Source organism: Pholcus phalangioides, unplaced genomic scaffold (genome assembly GCF_987345545.1).
Source record: "Pholcus phalangioides strain wild (caught in Gottingen) unplaced genomic scaffold, Ppha-v1.0 ptg000001l_1, whole genome shotgun sequence".
Classification (NCBI taxonomy): domain Eukaryota; kingdom Metazoa; phylum Arthropoda; class Arachnida; order Araneae; family Pholcidae; genus Pholcus; species Pholcus phalangioides.
Genome location: NW_028301594.1, coordinates 10,830,675 through 10,851,729, shown reverse-complemented (window position 1 = coordinate 10,851,729; position 21,055 = coordinate 10,830,675). Strand labels below are relative to the sequence as shown.

Below are 21,055 nucleotides of genomic sequence, written 5' to 3'. Positions count from 1 at the left end.
ATTTCCTTTTAGTACCAGTCCTAACTGGTCCCTTCATTATGAAGTCTAGTAACGTTCTATGATATATATATACAGTATATATATGCGATATATTTCTTTTTTGAAAACTTTCAAGGTGAATCGGTCCCTGAAAGCAGTTTGCTGTCAGTTAAGATAAGATGTGCAGTGAAACCAGATTTACTTCACATGAACATATGGGATTTGAAACTACACTGCTAATTTTAATTAATTTATTATGTTATCTTTATTTTTTTTTAATAATGTACAAGTTTTTTTTAAAGAGTAAGGTGTGAACATATGGTTCTAGCAGCTAAGAAGAAATAATGAAATTTTTTATGTATTTATAACAATATTACAAAAGATATTGTTTTTAACTATAACGTGAATGGATTCAGGACACTCGTTTTTGTGGGTAATACATGTTACTAGCATATTTATCGCGTTACAACTTCATATACTCTAAGAACTGGCAAAAAATGAGTTGTACAGTCATGGTCATGTAAATAAGAATGTGAAATCAGATGCATTTTACATACACGGCAGACATAATTAAAAAAAATCCATTATGTACAGTTTTATCACAAATCACAGATCTAAGTTGTAAAATGTTTGTATATTTATACTAATACAAATACAACGCCACAACAGGCAAAATGCCCAACGAGGTAGGTGACTGAGAAAAAGATGCCCATAAAAATATGGATGTCATATCTTTCAAAAATATAGCAACCCAATTAAAAATGCAATTAATAAAAATTATAATCAATATATATACACATGATAAAATATTATACAATGCCCATAAAGAATACTTATGGTTGTCTTATTCTAAGAGCAACGTATTATTTTTATTAACTTATTAAATAAATTTATAGACTTTAAATAATAACAAATATTAAAAATAAATAATAGTTATTAAATTAATAATTATTATTAATTATCGATTCGTCAAAAATGTCTAAAAGCAGTACTATTACATAATGAAAATTAGCATGCTTTTGTACCTGTTAGCCATTCAGTTCAGTTTAAAAGAGCGCTATGAAAATCTTGAATTTGCTCAACATAAAGTTTATTGCCGAAGGTATTTTAGTGATTTTAGTGTGATTTTGGGGCGGTGATTCCGAATCTGTGGCACTGATTTTGTCAAACTGGCTCCAGTTTTTGAGATAAAAAAAGTGAAAATTAAATTTCAATAGTAATACATCAGCAGCAAACAAATCACATCGAAACTGTGCGTTATAAATAAATATAGCAAATTATGCCAAAGATACATTCCAGTGGTTTTAGAGCCTATCATCATAACGACAGAGCTAGGATGTAAATATGAAGTATGTATTTATGAAGTGATAAAAATAAAAATGGAAATGTGTCAAAATATTTTGACTTAGGTTATTGTGACCCCCAAAATATGAAATCGTTTTGTGAAAAAACCTTACGTTACAGAAAAAAAACGGATTTTATTTTTGAAAAGGAATTTATTATCATTGAAATAACCGGGGTTCGAGTCCCCGTGGGGGCAGTGATGAATTTTCTTCCTTGTTATCTTCATCTTCACAAATAACCAGTCTCTCAATGAATCTTGTATTGACAAGTGGAGAGGACATTTCTATATGTGCAGTAAGTTTAGTCTTCCATAAAACCCAATTTAATACTGAAATTATCACCAGTTTCCGTTGCATCGACTTGTATTTCTTTCCGAATTGGAAAATTTGATCAAAATATTGTTTCAAATATTTTTAAATTTGGTCACTTCAGATGTTTTCTTTAACGAATAATTTACGGATTATAAGCAGGGAATTGCTGTACCAACTTTCCTGATTATTTTGAATTTATAGGCGTCGAGAGTTCTCCATGCCATTGATGACGTCCATCCAAGATGACAATTTCGGATGATTTTCTTTGCCGTGCAACACAAAAGTGTATCACGGATTATGTTTATGAGTAATGTAGTGGAAATAATGTATGGATGAAACACATATATGAGAAACACAAATGTTTTATTTTACAGTAAAATACATAAATTTTTCAAACAGGTAGAAGCTTTCCATATTTCAGACATACCTTTGAAAAAAAATGCAGGAAATTAAGAAAAGAAATTGTTAAATGCTTGTACAGGGTGACAAACTTCCAGGGGTGATCGTACACGTCATGACAAATAAATTTTGCAACTTTTGCAACAGAACTTTGGGTTGCAACACGTTTACTTATTCGGAAACGACCGGAGAACCACCATGCAAGCAGCGACATGTCTAGGGCAGTGGATTGGCCGTAGTGGGTCGGTGACATGCCCTGTACGCTCCCCGGAGAACTTGTTGCTGTAGACAATACATTAACTCAACACCAGGCCTCTGCGAGTGGGTGCGCCATTCATTCATTCGCCGGTATCAGTTGTGCAACAGTACATTCGGATGCCACTTTGAGCAGTTACTGTGAGTGTTTGCATCGCCTGTTACATTTCTATGTTTTATTTTCTCTGATATCCCGTGACCTGAGTCTATATTTTTGTACTTAGTTTTGCGATTGAATAAATGTATTCCCACACCCAAGATTTCATAGAAAAAGTTGTTTGTTATGACGTGTACGATCACCATTAGAAGTTTTTCGGTGGAGTTCCGGACCACCCTGTACACAGTAAGGACCAACGATTCTCAGGTTACGAAGAAGTGCAGCGAACAGCGACGAAGTCACTGGAGTATGTGACAAAAAAGGGCTTGCAATCCGCATTAACATCTTTGTCTGAACAATGGCAGAAATGAATGGCGTAGAAAAACTTCGAAGGAAACACCAAATAAATAGGTCCAATCTGTATTCTCTTCCATATTAAAATAAGTCTCGGAACTTTTTGAAGAACGTAGTAGTATTAGAGATGTGTAGTTTATATTCAAGATAATATCGCAAATTACGAAAGCTTCGAAAACATGTACGAAATGAAAGGTAAAATTCTAATGTGGCAAGAAAAAAAAAAGTTCCACAATTTACCATCTTCATATTGGGATTACTGTTACAAACAATGTTTGATCGACGAATGTTTTTAGTGTGATATCATTGGCACTGTTCGCATAGCATCACCGATCTGTGAGTTTTCATAGGGTGTCTACACAAAGATTCCAGCTCATTGCATTGTTTTCTACTGAGTCAAAAAAACATCCCTGATCTTTTACTGTCCATCGAACGAACTAGTCGCTCTTTCGAAGATCCTCAAAGCTTCTTCGAGTTTCTCCTCCCAGAGATTGGAACCTTCCGGCCCGCCGAACAAAAGATTCAAACGCGGGTCGTACGGTTCGACAGACCTTAAGCCACCACTGCCTGTTAGGATTCTCGTGAAGAAATCAGGTACCCGAGCCACCATGGCCGTCAGAGCCATAGTGAGCAGCACTGGCCACATGAGCCCTCCGATAACGCTGCTACCTATAAACTGTCTCAGTTCGGTTGGCGATGGTTGCAGCATCGACATGGAATCCGGAAGAGCCAGTAACGACGCTCCAATATCTCTACCGCTATCAATTAATGGCAGGCTGTCCACTTCATGACCGTGTAGCAACATGATCGCCATCAGAAGCAGCGTCGGCAATGCTAGTCTAGCTGTTAGTTCAAGAACCGAACCGGTTAATAGTCGGACCATCTCCAGATGTGTGAGAAGCCTGTGGAAGAATAAAAAAAGTCTATAAGGATATTTTGTTTTCCTGCATTCCTAATGAGATGTTAGATGAACATAAATATTATGTTAATTCCGATATCAAATACAGTCAAATCTCGAGTGTGCAGTGGCCGACAAAAAACTTCGATTTATCGTTAGTTCGACTTATCGGAAATTCCAATTTCACAGTAGGGAAAAAGAAAGATTTATCAAATAAACAGCGCTATTTACGAGTATCGAATTAGTAAAACATTTCAAACTACTGGAGATGAAGAAATTCGAAAAGATAAGTTTTATTCTAATTTAATCATATTTAATTATAGAATGAGAATATTGTGAAATAAACTAGACCTACAAACTGTATTATGCAAACGGACGCATACAGGATACTCATATAAATGAAACAAATTATTTATAAACAGTATATACAAGATTGCTTTCTGTCAAAAAATGCGGTGATTTTTTAATGCCTTTCCATTTTTTGTCCTTTTTTTGTGAAAAAGGACAAAACATTTTGCAAGAAGACAAATTGATCCGCTCAATGAATTCGCTAAACGAATCTGCTGAATTCTATTGCTAAATTACGGTGATAAAAGCTAAATTCTGTTGCTAAATGTTAAATTACCGTGATAAAAGCTAAATTCTCAAGCTAAATGCTAAATTCTATTGCCGAATGCTAAATTCTATTGCCGAATGCTAAATTATATTGATAATTTTGAATTATATTGCTATAAATGTTGTTTTTTTATGTATCTCTATCATTCCTGAAAATTTCGACTTACAGAAGAAACTTCGAGGTAAGGGAAAATTTTAAGACGGAAAAAGTTCTGGTGCTGAGTGAAAACTTCGACGTACTTGAACAAATATTCGAGTTATCGAAGTTCGACCTATCGCTAATTGACTGTATATAATTTTTATCCAAACATATAGATAGCGTTGATGTTAAATTTTGTGTCCTGGACCATTTTTGCGAAGAGGATGAGAAAGCGATTAAACGGTATGTTCAATTCCAGGCAGGAAGCCTACGTTAGAAAACCAGTCAATGTTAAAGAAACAATGCAAAAAAAATATTTTACAAAAAAATATTTTAAATGCAGTCACCTATCATCCTGTAAGTCAAAAGATTTTTTTTTTTTAAGATAAATTTTTTTCACACAGTTTAAATTTTATATTTTCTATATTGTTTGAAACTGTCAGTCACATTTAGTAAGAAGGTTTGCATGCACATATACGTCGAACAAAAAGTAATCGTAAGTTTATGACCAAAACTGTTCAACGTATAGTTATTAATAAAAAACTGAGGGATATGCCCAAAATTGTTATTGCCAAGACAAATATAATTTCAACCAACTTAATTTATTCACAATGAGCACCCTAACAACTTCTTGTGTATATTATCAGTGTCCTTTAAAAGCTGTACACATGTGTGGCCTCTTACGGCCAAAACATTGCTTCTACCCACACAGGATTTTTACCATTCAATAGGAATTCACTACATTGTGCGGCATTTTCTATCACACTACCTGACGTAGCAACAGGTCCACGTTGGTAAACAAAAATCACAAGGAACTCTGCCGAGCAGGTGAGGGAAAAGATGCCACCTTTCATGCGTTTATTATACGTCCAAAGTTTCTTTGAATAGAATATAAAATTTCAATCACTCATAACTTGATTTTTGGCGAAATAATAAAAAAAAAACTTGAAATTAAAATAAGTAATCGTATTATAATGTACACCAAATGAAAATAAGTAGATAGTTAATTGACTTTAATAACAACTTCTATTTGAATAGATTATTAAAAAAAAGTTCTGACATTAGTAATTGTAAAACGTTGAAGCAAATGATTGAATTATGAGAATTAGAATAATGACCTACAATCATCACTGAACGTTATTCGTAGTTCTGAAATACATTTTAAAATTTATTTTTCGTTTCTTTTTTAATGTACAGTATCATTACTAAGGGTAGAGAGGAAAAGGAAAAGATAACATGAAAAAAACTCAAATTTTTTTCACTGTATTTTTTTATTTAAAAAAGAAATCACAGGATAAGATTCGAAAGGACAAACTTTCTCTTTTCATTTGAATGAGATTGTGAGTCCTAACGAACCTTCAGCACGTTTGTGATTACATTAATACATCTTTTACGGGCCGAATTCAGATTTACATTGATTTTTATAATTATTTTCCCCTTTTATTTCCCCTTCTGACCTTTCAGTTTAAACATATCAATCAAAAAATTCATGAAAATAACTTTTTCTGTATATTTCCTGGATTTGCCCATGTCCATGGAAACGACATTAAAATTAAAAACAAAAAAATTAGAAATTCTTCCTTAAAAATATGTAATTCAAAAAAATTAAATAGATAGCGTATATATTAAAATGATTGAAATTTTTCTTTTGTGAATTAAGTTTAAGCTTGGTATCTCCCACCTTCAGGAAGAAGAATCAAATGCTTTCATGAACAAAAAAAAATTGTTTTTTTGATTAATAAAACCGATGTTCCCAATTAGGAACATTGCCCGTTAAAAGATTAATCCGTGATTTATAACTAGTTCGACAACAAACGGGGTTCGATTCTTTAAAGCACATGGTTCCTCTTAACCTTTCACCTTTTGTTATAGTGTTCGAGTACTATAGCAATGCAGTAGCAGTTTCTGCCTCTTTAAAATTCATAGTCGTATTATAAAAAACATATACACCAAATGAATATTAAATAGATCTTTTTTATTGATTTTAATTACAACTTACTTGAACAGATTACTTAACGTATTTCACTGTAAAATATTGAGGCAAATGATTGAATAATGAGAATTATGATAACGATCGATATTGGTCATTATCGTTTACATCATTGAACGTTATTCCTAGTTCTAAAATAATTTTATTCATTTCTTTTTCCTTTTCTTTCTTCAATGCAATATTTATATCGTTACTAAGGGTAGAGAGGAACAGATAATATGAAAAAAAAATCACAGAATTCGAAAGGATAAACTTTCTCTTTTCATTTCAATGTGGTTTCAAGAGTCTTAACGAATCTGCGGCGTTTTTGCGATTACGTTGATAAATTAAACAGTGATTCTCCAGACTTGTTCGACAAATTGAAGGGATTCGGTTCTTTCCAGCACACGACTCCTCTTAACCTTTCTCCCCTTGTTATAGTGTTCAAATAAGAACTATTACTTTAGTAATAATAATTTATGCCTCTTTGAATTTAATATGAAATTTTTACTCAACCTCCAATTATTTGAATTATTTCAAATCCTATTCATAGACTTCAATTTTTTGTGAAATTATTTTGATAAATTTAAATTAAAAGGCATAATCTCGTATTATAGTACACACCAAATGAATACAAATAAATTGTTCACTGATTTTAATTACAACAATTTCTGCTTGAATAGATTATTAAGTTCTAAATGTTAATAATTGTAGAGAAAAGATTGGATCATGATAATTCAGATAATGATCTATATAGGCCAATATCATTTGAATCATTGAACATTATTCCTAGTTCTCTGAAATATATTTCCCCGTTCCTTTTCTGTTTTTAATGTACAGTATTCATATCATTACTAAGAGAGGGAAAAGGAAAGATAGTATGAAAAACTCACCATTTCTTTCACTTTTTTTTCAAAAAAATCACAGGATCTGTATAAGGATAAACTTTCTCTTTTCATTTGAATGAGATTCTTAGTCTTAACGAATCCAGCACGTTTGCGATTACATTAATTAAACCGTGATTTAAAAATAGCTCGACAACTAAACGGGGTTCCTTTCTCCTCTTGTTATTATAGTGTTCTATCATTTACTTGAAGACAATTTCAATGCCGAATCTTGGTAATGATCTCGTAGGACGGGTTGTCCCAAGAGTTTGGTTCTCTCTCGTTCTTTTTTCGAGAAGGGGAAAAAGTAACGAAATTTACAGATTTTTTTTTATCTTTTCTATGAACAGTTACGTACATTTTGCTGAAATTGGCGATGATATTACAGGAAAAAAACGTACATCTCTGTTTTTTTTTCTCCCCCTTTGCTTATGTTATTGAAACTGGTTTCATAGAGGAAACTACTAGTTATCTCATCAGAGTTGAGAAATATATTTATTTCAAGCAACCATTTGTATATTATACATGTATAATTTTACTTTGTATGTGACCTTTATGATAATGATATTATGTACTATTATTACGCATGCATAGATTCTTGGTCAAACAAGGAAGAGACCTTCAATTATCGCCCAAAGAGAAATTATTCGCCATGAAATACACAAATGCAACTAATTAGATGAGAAATTAATCAATAATTGACAACATGATTGTTTCTTGTAAGTTTTCGTCGAAAAATTAGAATTTATAATTAATATTTCAGGCATCCATCTACTTTATATTTTAGTACATAACTTGAAAATGTCCATTGATGTTGATAGCAGTTACTTAGATTTCAGAATTCAAAAATGAATTTATTTACTTGCATTCTTTTCATGATTATAAATAACTATTTATTACAGTCTGAAGGGGGAAAAAAAAACGATTGTTCATTTACTTCTTCTCCCAACGAGTTCTGTAATGACCATTTACGTATAAAACCAGCCACTATGATAGGCGGAATATACTACGGAATATAACAATTTCATTGTTATATTCCGTATTATTATAGCCAAGCTATTATTACAGTTACTGTTCCGATACCTTAGCCGTTAAACTTGCTATTATTATTATTTTTACTTCGCACAATTCTCTTCATCTTATACTGTATTTACGTTGTTGCTATGCTGATGGTTATGGTTATAAAATAGTTATTGTTTTTGTATGATTTCTAAACCGGCAAGAGAGATTATTATGTTATGGGTGCTACACAGTCTCAAACGGTGATTATATTTATACGCTTGATATCTGGATTGGTGCAGTTATATGCTCACTGAGCAGTGAAGATTGCTACTGCAGCTTACTGGCTGTTCTATTCGTATAGCAATTTTTATTGTTTTTTTTTATACGAATACAACTTAAACAATAGGGTTTACTGCACGCTTGCTATGCTGATATATGATTGGTTTTTTTGTATTACTGCTACGCTAATATGATAGTTTGCTATGTTACTGCTATGCTGATGTGATTGCACGTTATACGCTCTGCTCTGTCACGCTTAATATTTTTACTGCCACAGGAAGAAGATATTATTATATTACTATATTATTATATTACTATATTATACTATACGCTTTGAAATTTTGTGTTTTATTGTTGTGGATTATTTATAGAATTTTTCCTATTTAGGATGAAATGAATGTTGAAAACACTTTATTTCTTGAAATATCTTAAAATGACGATTAAACTTTTTTTTTGAAAAATTAATAAAATATTTTCAAAAAAATATTAAATGACAGTCCTCTGAATTTTGATTCTACTGTAGTTTATGTAATGAACAATACTCTTAAATAGTATTTTTAACGATATACAGTGGAAGCTCATTAGAACGATTCCGTTCATTCTGACAAAATAAATGCTATATCAAAAGGAAAACGTACAAGATAGTAGTTATATGAGAACATTTGGGACTCATCGTATAAGTCGTTTTACGGGACGATGACTATAACGCATGATCATTATAACGAGCGTCCACTGTATGTAAAGAACAGAAACACACAAGCAATGCTAAGGGAGAGAGAAAATTTTTTTGGATTTTTGACCAAAATACTCATATTTCAATGATTTTTCGATCTACAGATATTCCAGTTAGAAAATTAGTTACGAAAATTTCCCCTTTTTTCCCCATAAGTAAAAAAATACTGAAATATTTGTAGTCTGTGGTATATTATTGCAATTACTCAAGCACTAAGCTACTCACAGACCCTTCTGAAATGACCTCATATATCTTTGATACTTCAACTACTATCAAATATCCATTGTATTTCAAGACGAATAGATTAAAGCAATATTCATGAATCCTATTGATATTTTAAGATCATATTTATAATATTTATATGAATGATAATCATGCACTTGTTAAACTTCAAACTGCATCGGATAGAGAGAGAGATTGGATGGTTGTTTTTTGAAAAAGGTATATTAAAGATAGGTACTTGAAACACACATTCTTTCGAGTGATTGGAAAAAATTCAACAAGTCCCGACTTACCTCGACTTTTAATCGCTGTTATCTACTTAAAGAGTGAGAGAAATGATTCCAACCTCCTTTCTCTGTATCTAATACTTGAGGGGAAATGCATCCGGGTTATATATCGGGCGTTAACATGACCCTATTTGGTTCTAGTGTTGCACCCCCGACAGCTATATGTAGCTTCGAAGAGGAAAACGGCCCCGAAAACACAACCGAAAAAAAAAATTGTTGTATATAATACATTAAAAAAAAATTGTTATGATAGTTAGAAAGATGTTTCTTCTGTGGGGCCTCCCGCCTCCCTTGACCAGGAAAAAAAATGCCCATGAAACTGGACGATGCCACAGATTTTGTCACTTGAGTGTCATCCGTCTAGGTTACGGCTGTTATTTTTGAGCTGAATGTTTTGATGGAGCCGGCGCATGTAATTGGTGAGTGATGTTCAAAAATTTTGTATGATTTTGAGATTAGATGCTATAAATTAAATTTCATGAATGATGCAAAAAATTTAGAAGTATGATAAACTTTTTAGGACTTGTATCACCAAATGTTTTTGCCTTTTTTGTAACACTGAAAGTCGTAAATTTTGGAAAATGAACAGGTTTACGGACACTTGGCCCTCGACATTTCGCCCCTTACGGGGCCAAGCGAATGGGTGAGTGATCGTATGAGTGAGTGACCGAGTGGGTGGGTGAGTTATTGAGTGAGCGCATATATGAAAGACTCACTCGCTCACTAGCTCACTTGGTCAATTATACGTCACGCACCTACTCACTCTGTCACTCATCTACTCATTTGGTCCTGTCTGGGGCGAAATGTAAAAGGTCCGGGGAGGAGACGGGACGTCGGAGGTGAATTTTTCGGATCCGTGTGTTATAATAAGGATAGAGATAGTTATGGTCTTTGCAGAATATTGGTTAGTACGCGTATGCCCCGATTTCAAAAGGACCAGTGTTCAATTCCCAGCGGTGACAAGAAACTTTTTTTCCCCATGAATAATTTTTGTGTGAAAGTAACTGTACCAACAACAATTATATACAGTTATTGACATATGGCGAGGCACTCCCCGGCTCTTGCACCTATGCTATTTGTCTGTGGCTAGTAAATTTTGTATAGTTATTACATAATAAACCTTGAATGCATTGCTTTGCATATGGGCAAATGGTTTATTAAACGCTCATTACTGCAGCCAGTTTAAAGATAAAAATTCAGAATAGCCTTTGCACACGTAAAGTTAGGTCATATTTTTTCCATTTTATATGTTAAATTTGTTGGTAGATGTCCCAATTAACAATTCTTTGTTCGTTTTTTTTTTCTATTTTGAAGTTTGCAACCAAAATTTTTTTTAATTGTTTGAATCACAAAGAAGGCAGTTATGTGTTTGGAAAGTAATACGCGTTGTTACATCAAAACATTTATTTCATATGCAATTTTTGAGGTTCTGTACGGCCTCTTTGAAGCCTTTATAAGCATTACAATTCGAGATAGATTTTTTTTAATGATTTTTCATTCTTTCTGTACGTGTCAGTAACTAAAAAAAAAATTATCAGCTTGAAAAAAAAATCATGTATTTAAGGGTTATAATTATTATATTACTTTACAAAACTACTAAATTTCGTTAAAATGTGATATTCTTTGACCACTTCCACAACAGGGACTGGATAAAGGTCATAATATTGATTAAGAAGTGTCATCATCATATCAGTGGAATTATTTGATTCAGAGCATTAAAAATATTGTTTACTTTTGATTTCAAGGCAAAGACAATTTTGATTTTCATAACATTTCGGTGAGACCTCCGGCTACATATATAATTAACATGTCTTCTTTTAATACATATTCACATTTCTACTGGTAGACTGACTACAGGAAATGACCTTTCATGAATTCGCGTATGAACCAATTTCTTTCCGAATCTAGATTATAAGCTGAAAACATCGTATTAATCATGTCCCTTTTGTTCTTTGAATTAATTAATTGGATATGCAATATCATATAAAAGTGGCCTTCCGGTATTTTTTTTTTGCCCTTTATCACGTCAGTCGTGATATAACCATTGATATGATTGAAAAACATTCTAAGTAAGTCGAAAAACTGACCTCGTTTACCCTGTTATCCTTGAAAGTTAAAAAATCAAATCCCGTTGGGTTTTCCCCTTGCTTCTGTTTCAACAAATTTCTTGTAATTTATATATTCAGTAGTTAATTTTAATGAAATGAACGTATGTTATATTATAATGAGCTTAAAAGGAAATAAAAAAGATGGTAAATTAAGTCACGTTATCAGCAATACGTAAACAATTGCACTATTAATACAAATTGAGCTTATAAAAGACGTGATTCATGTTTTTTTATGAAACATTGCTAAATCATATGGTGTTCTATCATGATTATTACAGTTTGGCTGCGCAAGTTGGTTTGGCTGTATCAGTCTCGGGAATTATCAGTTATTCTTGATATATTAATCAGTTATTCTCAATATATTAATCAGTTATTCTCAATGATAATCGGGGAATGCTTATAATAATCATCGATGAATACTTATAACTCTTTCAGACACGAGCAGTATTATTTTTTTGGAATTTTCGAAATGTTTTTTTCATTTCTGATATTCAAAAGATGCATTAAAAACATAAATGTCAGTAAATCTTTATTTTTTTCAAATTTTAACTTGTTTATTAATTTATTTGTCAAGAAATAATTCACTTAGCTCAATTTTTTTCAGCCAATGTAATGAATATTATATATATATTCATCTTAATATAAATTTTATTGCTAAATTTCATGCAATAAATCTGACTTTTTCTCCTGAAAGACATCTTAACCGTTCCCCCGGAAGTTCAACTTTAAGTGCAGCCCATTGATGAAAGCCCACCAAAGTTCATATTTCCAACTCAAAACTTACACAATCCGTTAACTCCTTGAGGTCAAAAGAAAAATTCTATAGTGACTGAAAAATTCTTCACTCATATTTAGAAAAATTGATGGCAGATGGCAGCACTACACATAAGAAGCATGTTAAAGAACACATAAGAAGCATCACGTTAAATTCACAACACATACACGCAGATCCCAGCATGTACCAATTCATTAGAAGTTCCGCAGAGGAACGAGGTTCATATGTGGTTCGGTAGCAGTGAGAAGAAGCAACCCCACACATTTGTGGCACCAGGGTCTGAAAGGCATAATGATCATCCATCCAACAAAAAGCGAGATGGTGGTTTTGTTTTTATCTCTGCGTGCTGTAATTGCTAAAAATATAACTTCATCGGTTCATACGGTAGAATGAGTATCTTCAATCCATCGTTCGCGAGTATCAAAAAATACTCGATGCTTGAGCCAGTTTTTTAAACCATGACGCATTAATCAGCACACTGTGATTCAAGAAACCACATACGTACAATCACGGCCCCCACAACATGCTGCAGGATCCCCAATACGAGGACATTTGGCGACCCCCCCCCCCCCATCAGTGAATACTTTATATAGAGTGGAGAAAAAAAAATGGCGAGAAGCGTACCGGTTTCCGTGCTGGAGTCCTGTCAGCCTTGCCTTAGTGGGAGACATGCATGCACTGGCATTCTAGTTGGAGTCATATGTTAGAGTCATATGTTGGAGTCATATGTTATACCGCATGGGTACTCGTCTTGTGATTGGCTACGACTTTCCTCGCTACTTGAGGAAGTTTTGCTATTCTAGTGTAAGACGCGAATTCTTCAGAAAAATGATCCGGTGAAGAGAAGGAATGAAGACATCTAATACTCCACATTAAAAAAAGAAAAAAAGCTAGAGTCTAAATAACATTCACGTATTATGTTAACATGCAGCATATCTACAATAAAAATTTGAGTGTTCTGAGCTGTCTACAGCTTCACTACTCATCAGAAAATTATGAAACCTTAGGAACGTTTTAAAAAGAAGGGATATAGGCAGTATTTTCGAAGCCCCCTTGTACATGCTTTTGCCTTTTGGTGTGAAATTGCCGTGTTCGTGAAAGACTTACCAGAAAATCACGTTCTCGTTAAATTCAACGTTATTCTAGGTTGCAAAGAAATTCGAATAGAAATGGTTCTGGTTCAGATACTTTGCCATGAAACTTGAGCAGTTTGGTCACGAGTTGGCAAAACATTAATATGTGCAATAAAATTTACATAGAAGATGTAAAGCATGCTGCATACCTGTTGTGCACTGTATGCGTTTTATTTCCAGGACAGATCGGAACTTGGCATTTTCTCTACCATTCATTCTATAAATTTAAAGTCCAACCGAATTTTAAGGCCCGCATAGCCACCCCGTTGCAATATATGTCTATGTGTTCTTGTCATGAAATTTATTTTAAAAGCAAACGTGGATTTCATTTTTACCATGGTTTCAAGTCCCACTCAGAGGATGCGGCTCTGAATACCATTACACCGTCCATGCACCTCGTAAACATTCCTCTGGAGAATTTCTAATTAATAACCGGTGCACACAAGAATAGATTGTGCGTATATACGGGCCTCTAACGTATACATGCTCAGCCCCTGACCCGAGGGCCAAATGTGGCATCTGGAGTCATCTGATGTGGCCCGCGACCTCTAATCCAAGTTTGTAAAGATTTTATGTGCAGTTCCACATCACTTGAGTGACCCGCAGAATATTTGCAGATCACTTAAGTAACCCGCGTTATATTTATAGATCACTTGAGTGGCCCTCCGCACAGTTCCAGATCACTCATACGGCCCGCGAAAACTTCACAGATCATTTAGGTGACTCGCGCACTTAAGCGACCCTCACTGCATTTCCACATGTGAACAAGCTGGCCCACAGCAAACTTACGGGTCACTTAAGTAATCCGTGGCACATTTACAGACTACTTAAGTGACCCTCGGCACAGTTCCACATCACTTGAGTGATATGCAACTGCATATCACATTTAGAGATCACTTAAGCAGCCCGCAATACTTTTTCAAACTAATGGTGGCCACGCACTCTCCTAAAGGTTGAGCACCTTTGCTCTAACGCATTTGTGATGTCAGAATTATGCCTGGTTTGTGATCGAGAACTGCTGCCATCTGTCTCTCACATAGGAAGTCAAAGAGGCAGATGCCTGAATCTCTGCTGCACGAATCACGACCCACGGAATCGAACGAACATTTGATATCACAAGTTCAAAAACATCACAAAAAACAGAAGAAAAGTTTTCCCCATGAAATAATATCTAGTTTAAGGCACGCAAAAAAATAAATAATTACCAACACTATTTTTACCGGACAAGTCGAAGGTCACCTCAGTAAGTTATTGCACTGCTATTTACAAAAAAACGAAACAAAAATATTTCAATAATAATCGTGAATACGAATTTTTATTCAAAATAATACTGAATTTAAATAGAATACTTTTAAATATCTAAAGATATATAAATAATACAAATATGATTTTTTTTTTTTTAATATTTCTTTTCATGTCAATCACGATAACGAGAGAGAGATGTTTGAAGAGAGAAGGATAACGACCTTGCCTTTTCGAATAATATTCCTAGAACTTGACCTAAATTTTACGACAGAAATCGTTAATGAAACAGAAAAAGAGAAAATTATCGGGTTATTTATTCGTATATTTAAGAGTTTTTTTTTTCTCTCTCTCTCTCTCAAAGTGGTTTTTCTTTCCTTTTTTTTTCGCCCGAAGGGAGATTTTGGGTACGATGGTTCCTTAACCCCGGAAACTTGAGTAGATAAGGTCAGTAATGGACAAAAACAAAACAAAATACATACATTAAACTGGTCGAAAATAAAAAAAAAAATCTAACAGTAATCTAGAAAGTGAGAATGAATTCAATTAAAATCATCTAATATCCAGCGTTTTTCTTAACCTATAGTCTACGGAACGGAGATGGTCTGTAACGATGATGGTACTGGTGGTCCGCGGGAAGACTTCAATTGTAATTGAATGAAAATTTATGCAATTGTGAAATTTATAAAATTTATATGTATTATAGGGATTTCCACTCTGTGGTTTAATTAACAAACTAGATCCTCATACTTCGGTTCAAAAAAACAAGAACAAAAAATACTTTGAGTGACTGTATTTCGCCTGCCCTGATAGTATGAGCGATAAAAGGAGTGACTATGTGAGTGATCGTATGAGAGATCAAATGAGTTGGACATTTCTATTTTAGGTATTTGTATTTCAAAAAACATGGTCCTTATAACCATATTCTATCTGCCACTCATCTTCGAAACAGTTTCAATGTTATTAGTTTACAAAAGAACGCAGAGATTACTTGCTCGTTATTTTTTTCAAGAAACTGTTGACTAACCGAATTGATTGCATACCTATTCTTAATGAAATCTGTTTCAATATTAAGTGCCACAATACGAGATCTAATTGTTTATTTGCCGTCAAATCATACAATACTAATATTAGTTATTACTGTACTGTAAACAGATTTTCCGTATTGAGCTTCCCCGACATCTGGATATTTTTCATTCGTCTGTTGCCGACTTTAGAAGATTTTTGCTGTGATTGCGTTGTATATATCTTTGTGTGGAGTTTTGTATTTTGCATAATTTTTGTTACTTTTTATTTGTCTTGTGGACTTTATCATGCAGTTGTATTTTTTATTCTGTGCTAATTTTTATTTTTACTGAAAGCTGTAATTGGGTTTTAGACCTGTAGCTTTGTATTTTAAATAAATAAAAAAAAAATATAAATACATTTTGCCTGACCTGACCTATGAATGATAAATGATAGCATGAGTGACAAAGTGCATGACCATGTGAGCGACCGTATGGGTGATCAAATGAGTGACTAAGTGATTTGGACATTCAAGCCCCCAGATATTACACACCAGACATTTCGCCCCATGTATAAATATTATGTGGGTTATCTCACTCACTTGGTCATTCACTCAACCATAAAGTCACTCACATACTCGTACGGTCACTCACTTGAACACTCATGCAGTCGTTCACACGATCTTGAGCTTTGTCACTCATAGTCACTTGGTTTCTCATACAGTCACTCATAGTCACTTGGTTTCTCATACAGTCACTCATAGTCACTTGGTTTCTCATACAGTCATTCATGCGATCATTCTTACGGTCAGGGCAGGCGAAATGTCCAATTCATTTGATCACTCATACGATCAAAGAGTGACTGTACTCATACGATCAAATCAGTGAGTGACCATGTGAGTACATGATCACTCACTTGATCGCTCATATGGTCAGGACAGGCGAAGTGGCAGGGTGTGAAATATAGTCATTCAAAAATCAAAGTATGAGAGTCTTTTTGTTTACAAATCGCAGTAAAAAAATGTATTTCAGAAAAAACTTCAAAAAACCTAGTAAAATCACATTTTATTGAGGGAAAAATACGGAAATTTTGGACGTTGTCAAAATATAGGAAATCGCCAATATTCGCCAAAAACATTGATATAAGTCGTTAAAATAATTAATTATTGCTGAAAATTCTGACAAATCACCAACGCGAGGTAAATGAAGGGGCTACTGTAAATGGCAGTGAATTGCATTTGAAATGTAGTTCTCGGCAAAAAACATTGAAAGAAAAACAACAAATGTGTGAGATTTTTATGTTATATTTATAGTCATATTTTTATCATAACACAGTTTATAAGTTATGGAAATTATCTGCGTGTTTATATACAGTTTTAGTAAAGATAACAGATTAAAATAAATTCCTTTTAAAAACCGAAACGATTGTATAAAAAGGTCCGTCCAACCAAAAATACAGGAATGTCCTGTAAAATACAGGTATTATATTATTCAACGGCCTCGTAGACATGTTTCAGACATTTTATTGGTCCTTGGGTATAAAAAGGTTAAGAAACGCTGATTTAACTTAAATGAATTTTGAATTGATTTTTACAGAGTTGGAAAACGCGTTTCTCCTCTTCGATGATCCAGATCAGATATCGCACAGGGGCGGTCGCACCGGGCCTCGCGTTTAGAGAGCTCCAGAACTTACGATAATAATAATTTCTTTAAATTCTGAATTTTCATCAAGTCTGGAATTTTGAACTTTCATCATTTTTGGAATTCTGAATTTTCACAATTCTGGAATTATTTCTTTCATTTTTATTTTGAATTTTCATTAAAATTCTAGAATTATTTCTTTCATTTTTATTTTAAATTTTCATTAAAATTCTGGAATTATTTCTTTCATTTTTATTTTGAATTTTCATTAAAATTCTGGAATTATTTCTTTCATTTTTATTTTAAATTTTCATTAAAATTCTGGAATTATTTCTTTCATTTTTATTTTAAATTTTCATTAAAATTCTGGAATTATTTCTTTCATTTTTATTTTAAATTTTCATTAATTCTGGAATAATTTCTTTAATTAATTCTGGAATAATTTCTTTAATTAATTCTGGAATAATTTCTTTAATTAATTCTGGAATAATTTCTTTAATTAATTCTGGAATAATTTCTTTAATTAATTCTGGAATAATTTCTTTCATTAATTCTAGAATAATTTCTTTCATTTGTTCTAAATTTTCATTTGGTGCTGGACTTTCTTCTCTCTCAACTGTCTTTCTTCTTCTCAATTTATAAATTCTGTTTTTTTCAGTAGTTCTTTGACAATTTCTTTCACCAGTTCCTAATTTTTATTGGACTTCGCTCTTTACAGAATTTCTGGCATTTCTCCACCTGTTTTTCAATTTCTGTCCTCTAAAAAAAAAAATTCTAACCCCCTGCATGAATTTCTGCCCCTTACCATATTTTTCGAATTACCCCATACTTCTGCTAATTCCTGAATTCCCACCTTTTTTCTCTTTTCCGATAAAAAAAATTACTACCATCTACCTTGTCCTTTTTCTAAATTTTTGTCCCCGTTGACTTTTTTGAGTTTCTATCCCTCTTCAATTTTTCTGAATTTTATGCCCCTCTGACCTATGTTCAGAATTTCTGCACCTACTTCCCTCCTGCATAGATGTACGAGTGATTTACTTATCCTTTGTAAATGCGTATGTGACTTGTTTTTGATCCTTGAGGAAATGCGTTTTTTTTACTTGCGCACAACTTTGTTTTTTTTCAAGGGCCGTAACTGGGATTTTTGTGACGAGGGACGAACATGATTTTTGAGCCCACATCAATGGAAAATGCAATGATTTTATAACGGAAATTTTGTTCTCACCTCAAACATTCCCCCCTCCGCCCTTAAATTTTTCAGTCCGGGACAGTTACCTCTTTGCAACTCCCTAGTTTTGGCTTTGGTTGTATCATTGCTTTGCATTTTTTGATTAATTTACTTGTATTATGTGAACTAGAGCGGCCGGAAACCACTGGTTCAGATCTCTAAAAAATTTAAAAAAATTCATTGTCGTTAAAAACGTTCTTTTGATGATGTTTTTGAATGATCAACGAGCATTCGACGCCATTTCTTACTTTCCTTCTTTTTTTATATAGGTTTTATGTTCAGAGGAGAAAAAAAACAAAACTAAATCACAGCTTAACACAATGAAATTGGTGCAGATGGTATCGTTCCTCGGTGTTTCATCGATGCTATTAGTGTTCGGTTTACCTGTCAAAGACACTTACTACTCTGGTTTGGCCGAACCGATCGAATACCGTCAGGAACTATCACCTTTCACGGCAGCGATGACGGGACTGTTTTCCCCACCGTTTGTAGTTGCACTAGGGATGGCTTCATTGGCTCATACGGTAGACAGATTCGTGAGAGACGTGGTGAAAGACGTTGCCAACAACGGCATACGGAGGATAGGTTTGAGACGGCGGAGGAAGAAGAAGCCAGCTGATCCACCAAAAAAGCAACAGGCCCCTAACCAATAGGTACTGAGAAAGAAAAATTTAAGTGCAATGTAAATATAAGTATATAAGATAAAAAAAAAACACGAATGGCAAGCAAAGAAACTAGTCTAGACGACAGTAAAGACATATAGCCGTTAATTCCCTCCGAGTTGTGTCCACACTACTCTGGCCTGTCACGAGACAAACAAAGCACATTAGAGTCAGTGGATTGTGAAACCGCATATCCGAGAGAGAATTGTTTCCCTCCGCCTAAAGGCCGAAACAGCCCACGTGAAATCACGTCACGTAAGTGTAGTGTTTCGGCCTTAAGTCATATGGGCAACACAGACCTATCAATTGGCTTCTTGCAGTCGCTTGAATCCGATCAAGAGTCGGACGAACAACAGGAGTGGTTTTGACATGAACTAAACTATCAGAAGCCAGATGGGTCACGAGCACGAGTGGTGTAGTGTGGTCCTTACGTTTAAGTATTCTCCCGAGTTTTCGAAACATTGGGTATACGTCAACATGTGCTTACTCCCTTTGACCGTGAAGTAAATATGTCAGGCTTTTCTCCTTTTTTTTCTCTTTTCCCCTTCACAACCCGGTTGTGATAGCAGTGCCACAGCTTTCGCCGTACAAAATCCAAGTGGTGAGATTTTCTGATGACAGCAAGTTATTCAAGGACAACGCATAGTATGTGGATGTAAACGTATTTTTTAAATTCCATCATTTTGATTGTTCTTCCAAGAAAGTTTTCCAGAGAGAAAAGCGGAAAAACTGATGTTTGTGTTAAATATGCCATTATCATGTCGAGATGGCACACTATTATTGTATGTCAGTTTTGTACTTTGTAAGATTTGGCGAAATTAAACATGATGCTATGGTATGATTTTAAGACATTTTCATTGTCCTGATACAGAGGGGAGCTGACTCGTGGCACCCCCATGGTATCAGGAGTGGCACGTGAATCTTTCTTCAAAAAATAAAGAAATTATGTTTGCGTAGCTATTTACAAATTTTTAGCGATCTTTTTTTTATTGAAAATAGTCTTGTGTACGTAGGCTTCCAAGTCTATATTCTCATGATAGGTCCTGGGCTTTCTTGACACATGGGCCCCATGTAAAATATTTCTCCAGATACGGATTCGGAAACTCTCAGCTTCATAGTGGGGCCTCATGCTAACGAGAGTAAAATTCGGATAAAAAATGTTAAATTTCACATCATACCAGATACAAAATTAGGATAGTTGACTCTGGTTAAAGCCCAGAGCATATCTTTACCCGCGGTCTATGATGTTGTTAAGGTTAAGACGACCCTGGGTAGGTTTTCTTCATAATAATTAGGTGACAATTCTTCATTCAATCCGTATTCGTTTTGATTTTTATCTTGAGCATAGCCACAAAGAAAACAGGGAGGTAGCTAGGGTTGGTGGAAGGGTTTTCTTAAGAGCATCATTGGCTCCTTGTACCTAGTGATTTTTCTGAGGCCCTACCTGGCAAATTCTTGAAAATCTCTATCAGTTGTCATCTTGTCTTGAGCCTGC

The 21,055-nt window shown here is 34.0% G+C and overlaps 1 protein-coding gene and 1 long non-coding RNA gene across 3 annotated transcripts; one reads left to right on the top strand and one right to left on the bottom strand.

Annotated features, from left to right (window-relative positions):
• Positions 1-1,978: 1,978 nt before the first annotated feature.
• LOC149089853 (uncharacterized) lies at positions 1,979-9,860 on the bottom strand. 2 transcript variants are annotated; one of them, XM_089251969.1, is made up of 2 exons: positions 9,774-9,860; positions 1,979-3,641 (listed from the first exon to the last, which is right to left on the bottom strand). In XM_089251969.1, exon 2 carries the CDS (start codon positions 3,620-3,622, stop codon positions 3,158-3,160), a length of 465 nt encoding a protein of 154 aa, XP_089108095.1. In that variant the 5' UTR covers positions 3,623-3,641; positions 9,774-9,860; the 3' UTR covers positions 1,979-3,157. The 2 variants fall into 2 exon arrangements, with proteins under 2 accessions (XP_089108095.1, XP_089108113.1); XM_089251987.1 differs by lacking the exon at positions 9,774-9,860 and adding an exon at positions 7,254-7,504.
• Positions 9,861-9,978: 118 nt separating this feature from the next.
• On the top strand, positions 9,979-20,401 carry LOC149089852 (uncharacterized). Its single transcript, XR_016195248.1, has 2 exons — positions 9,979-10,186; positions 19,168-20,401. It is a non-coding gene; the product is annotated as an uncharacterized LOC149089852 (long non-coding RNA).
• Positions 20,402-21,055: the final 654 nt, after the last annotated feature.

Bases quoted from the DNA above. Each gene is read 5' to 3' on its own strand.
- LOC149089853 (XM_089251969.1), bottom strand. From the start codon at position 3,622: ATGGTCCGACTATTAACCGGTTCGGTTCTTGAACTAACAGCTAGACTA.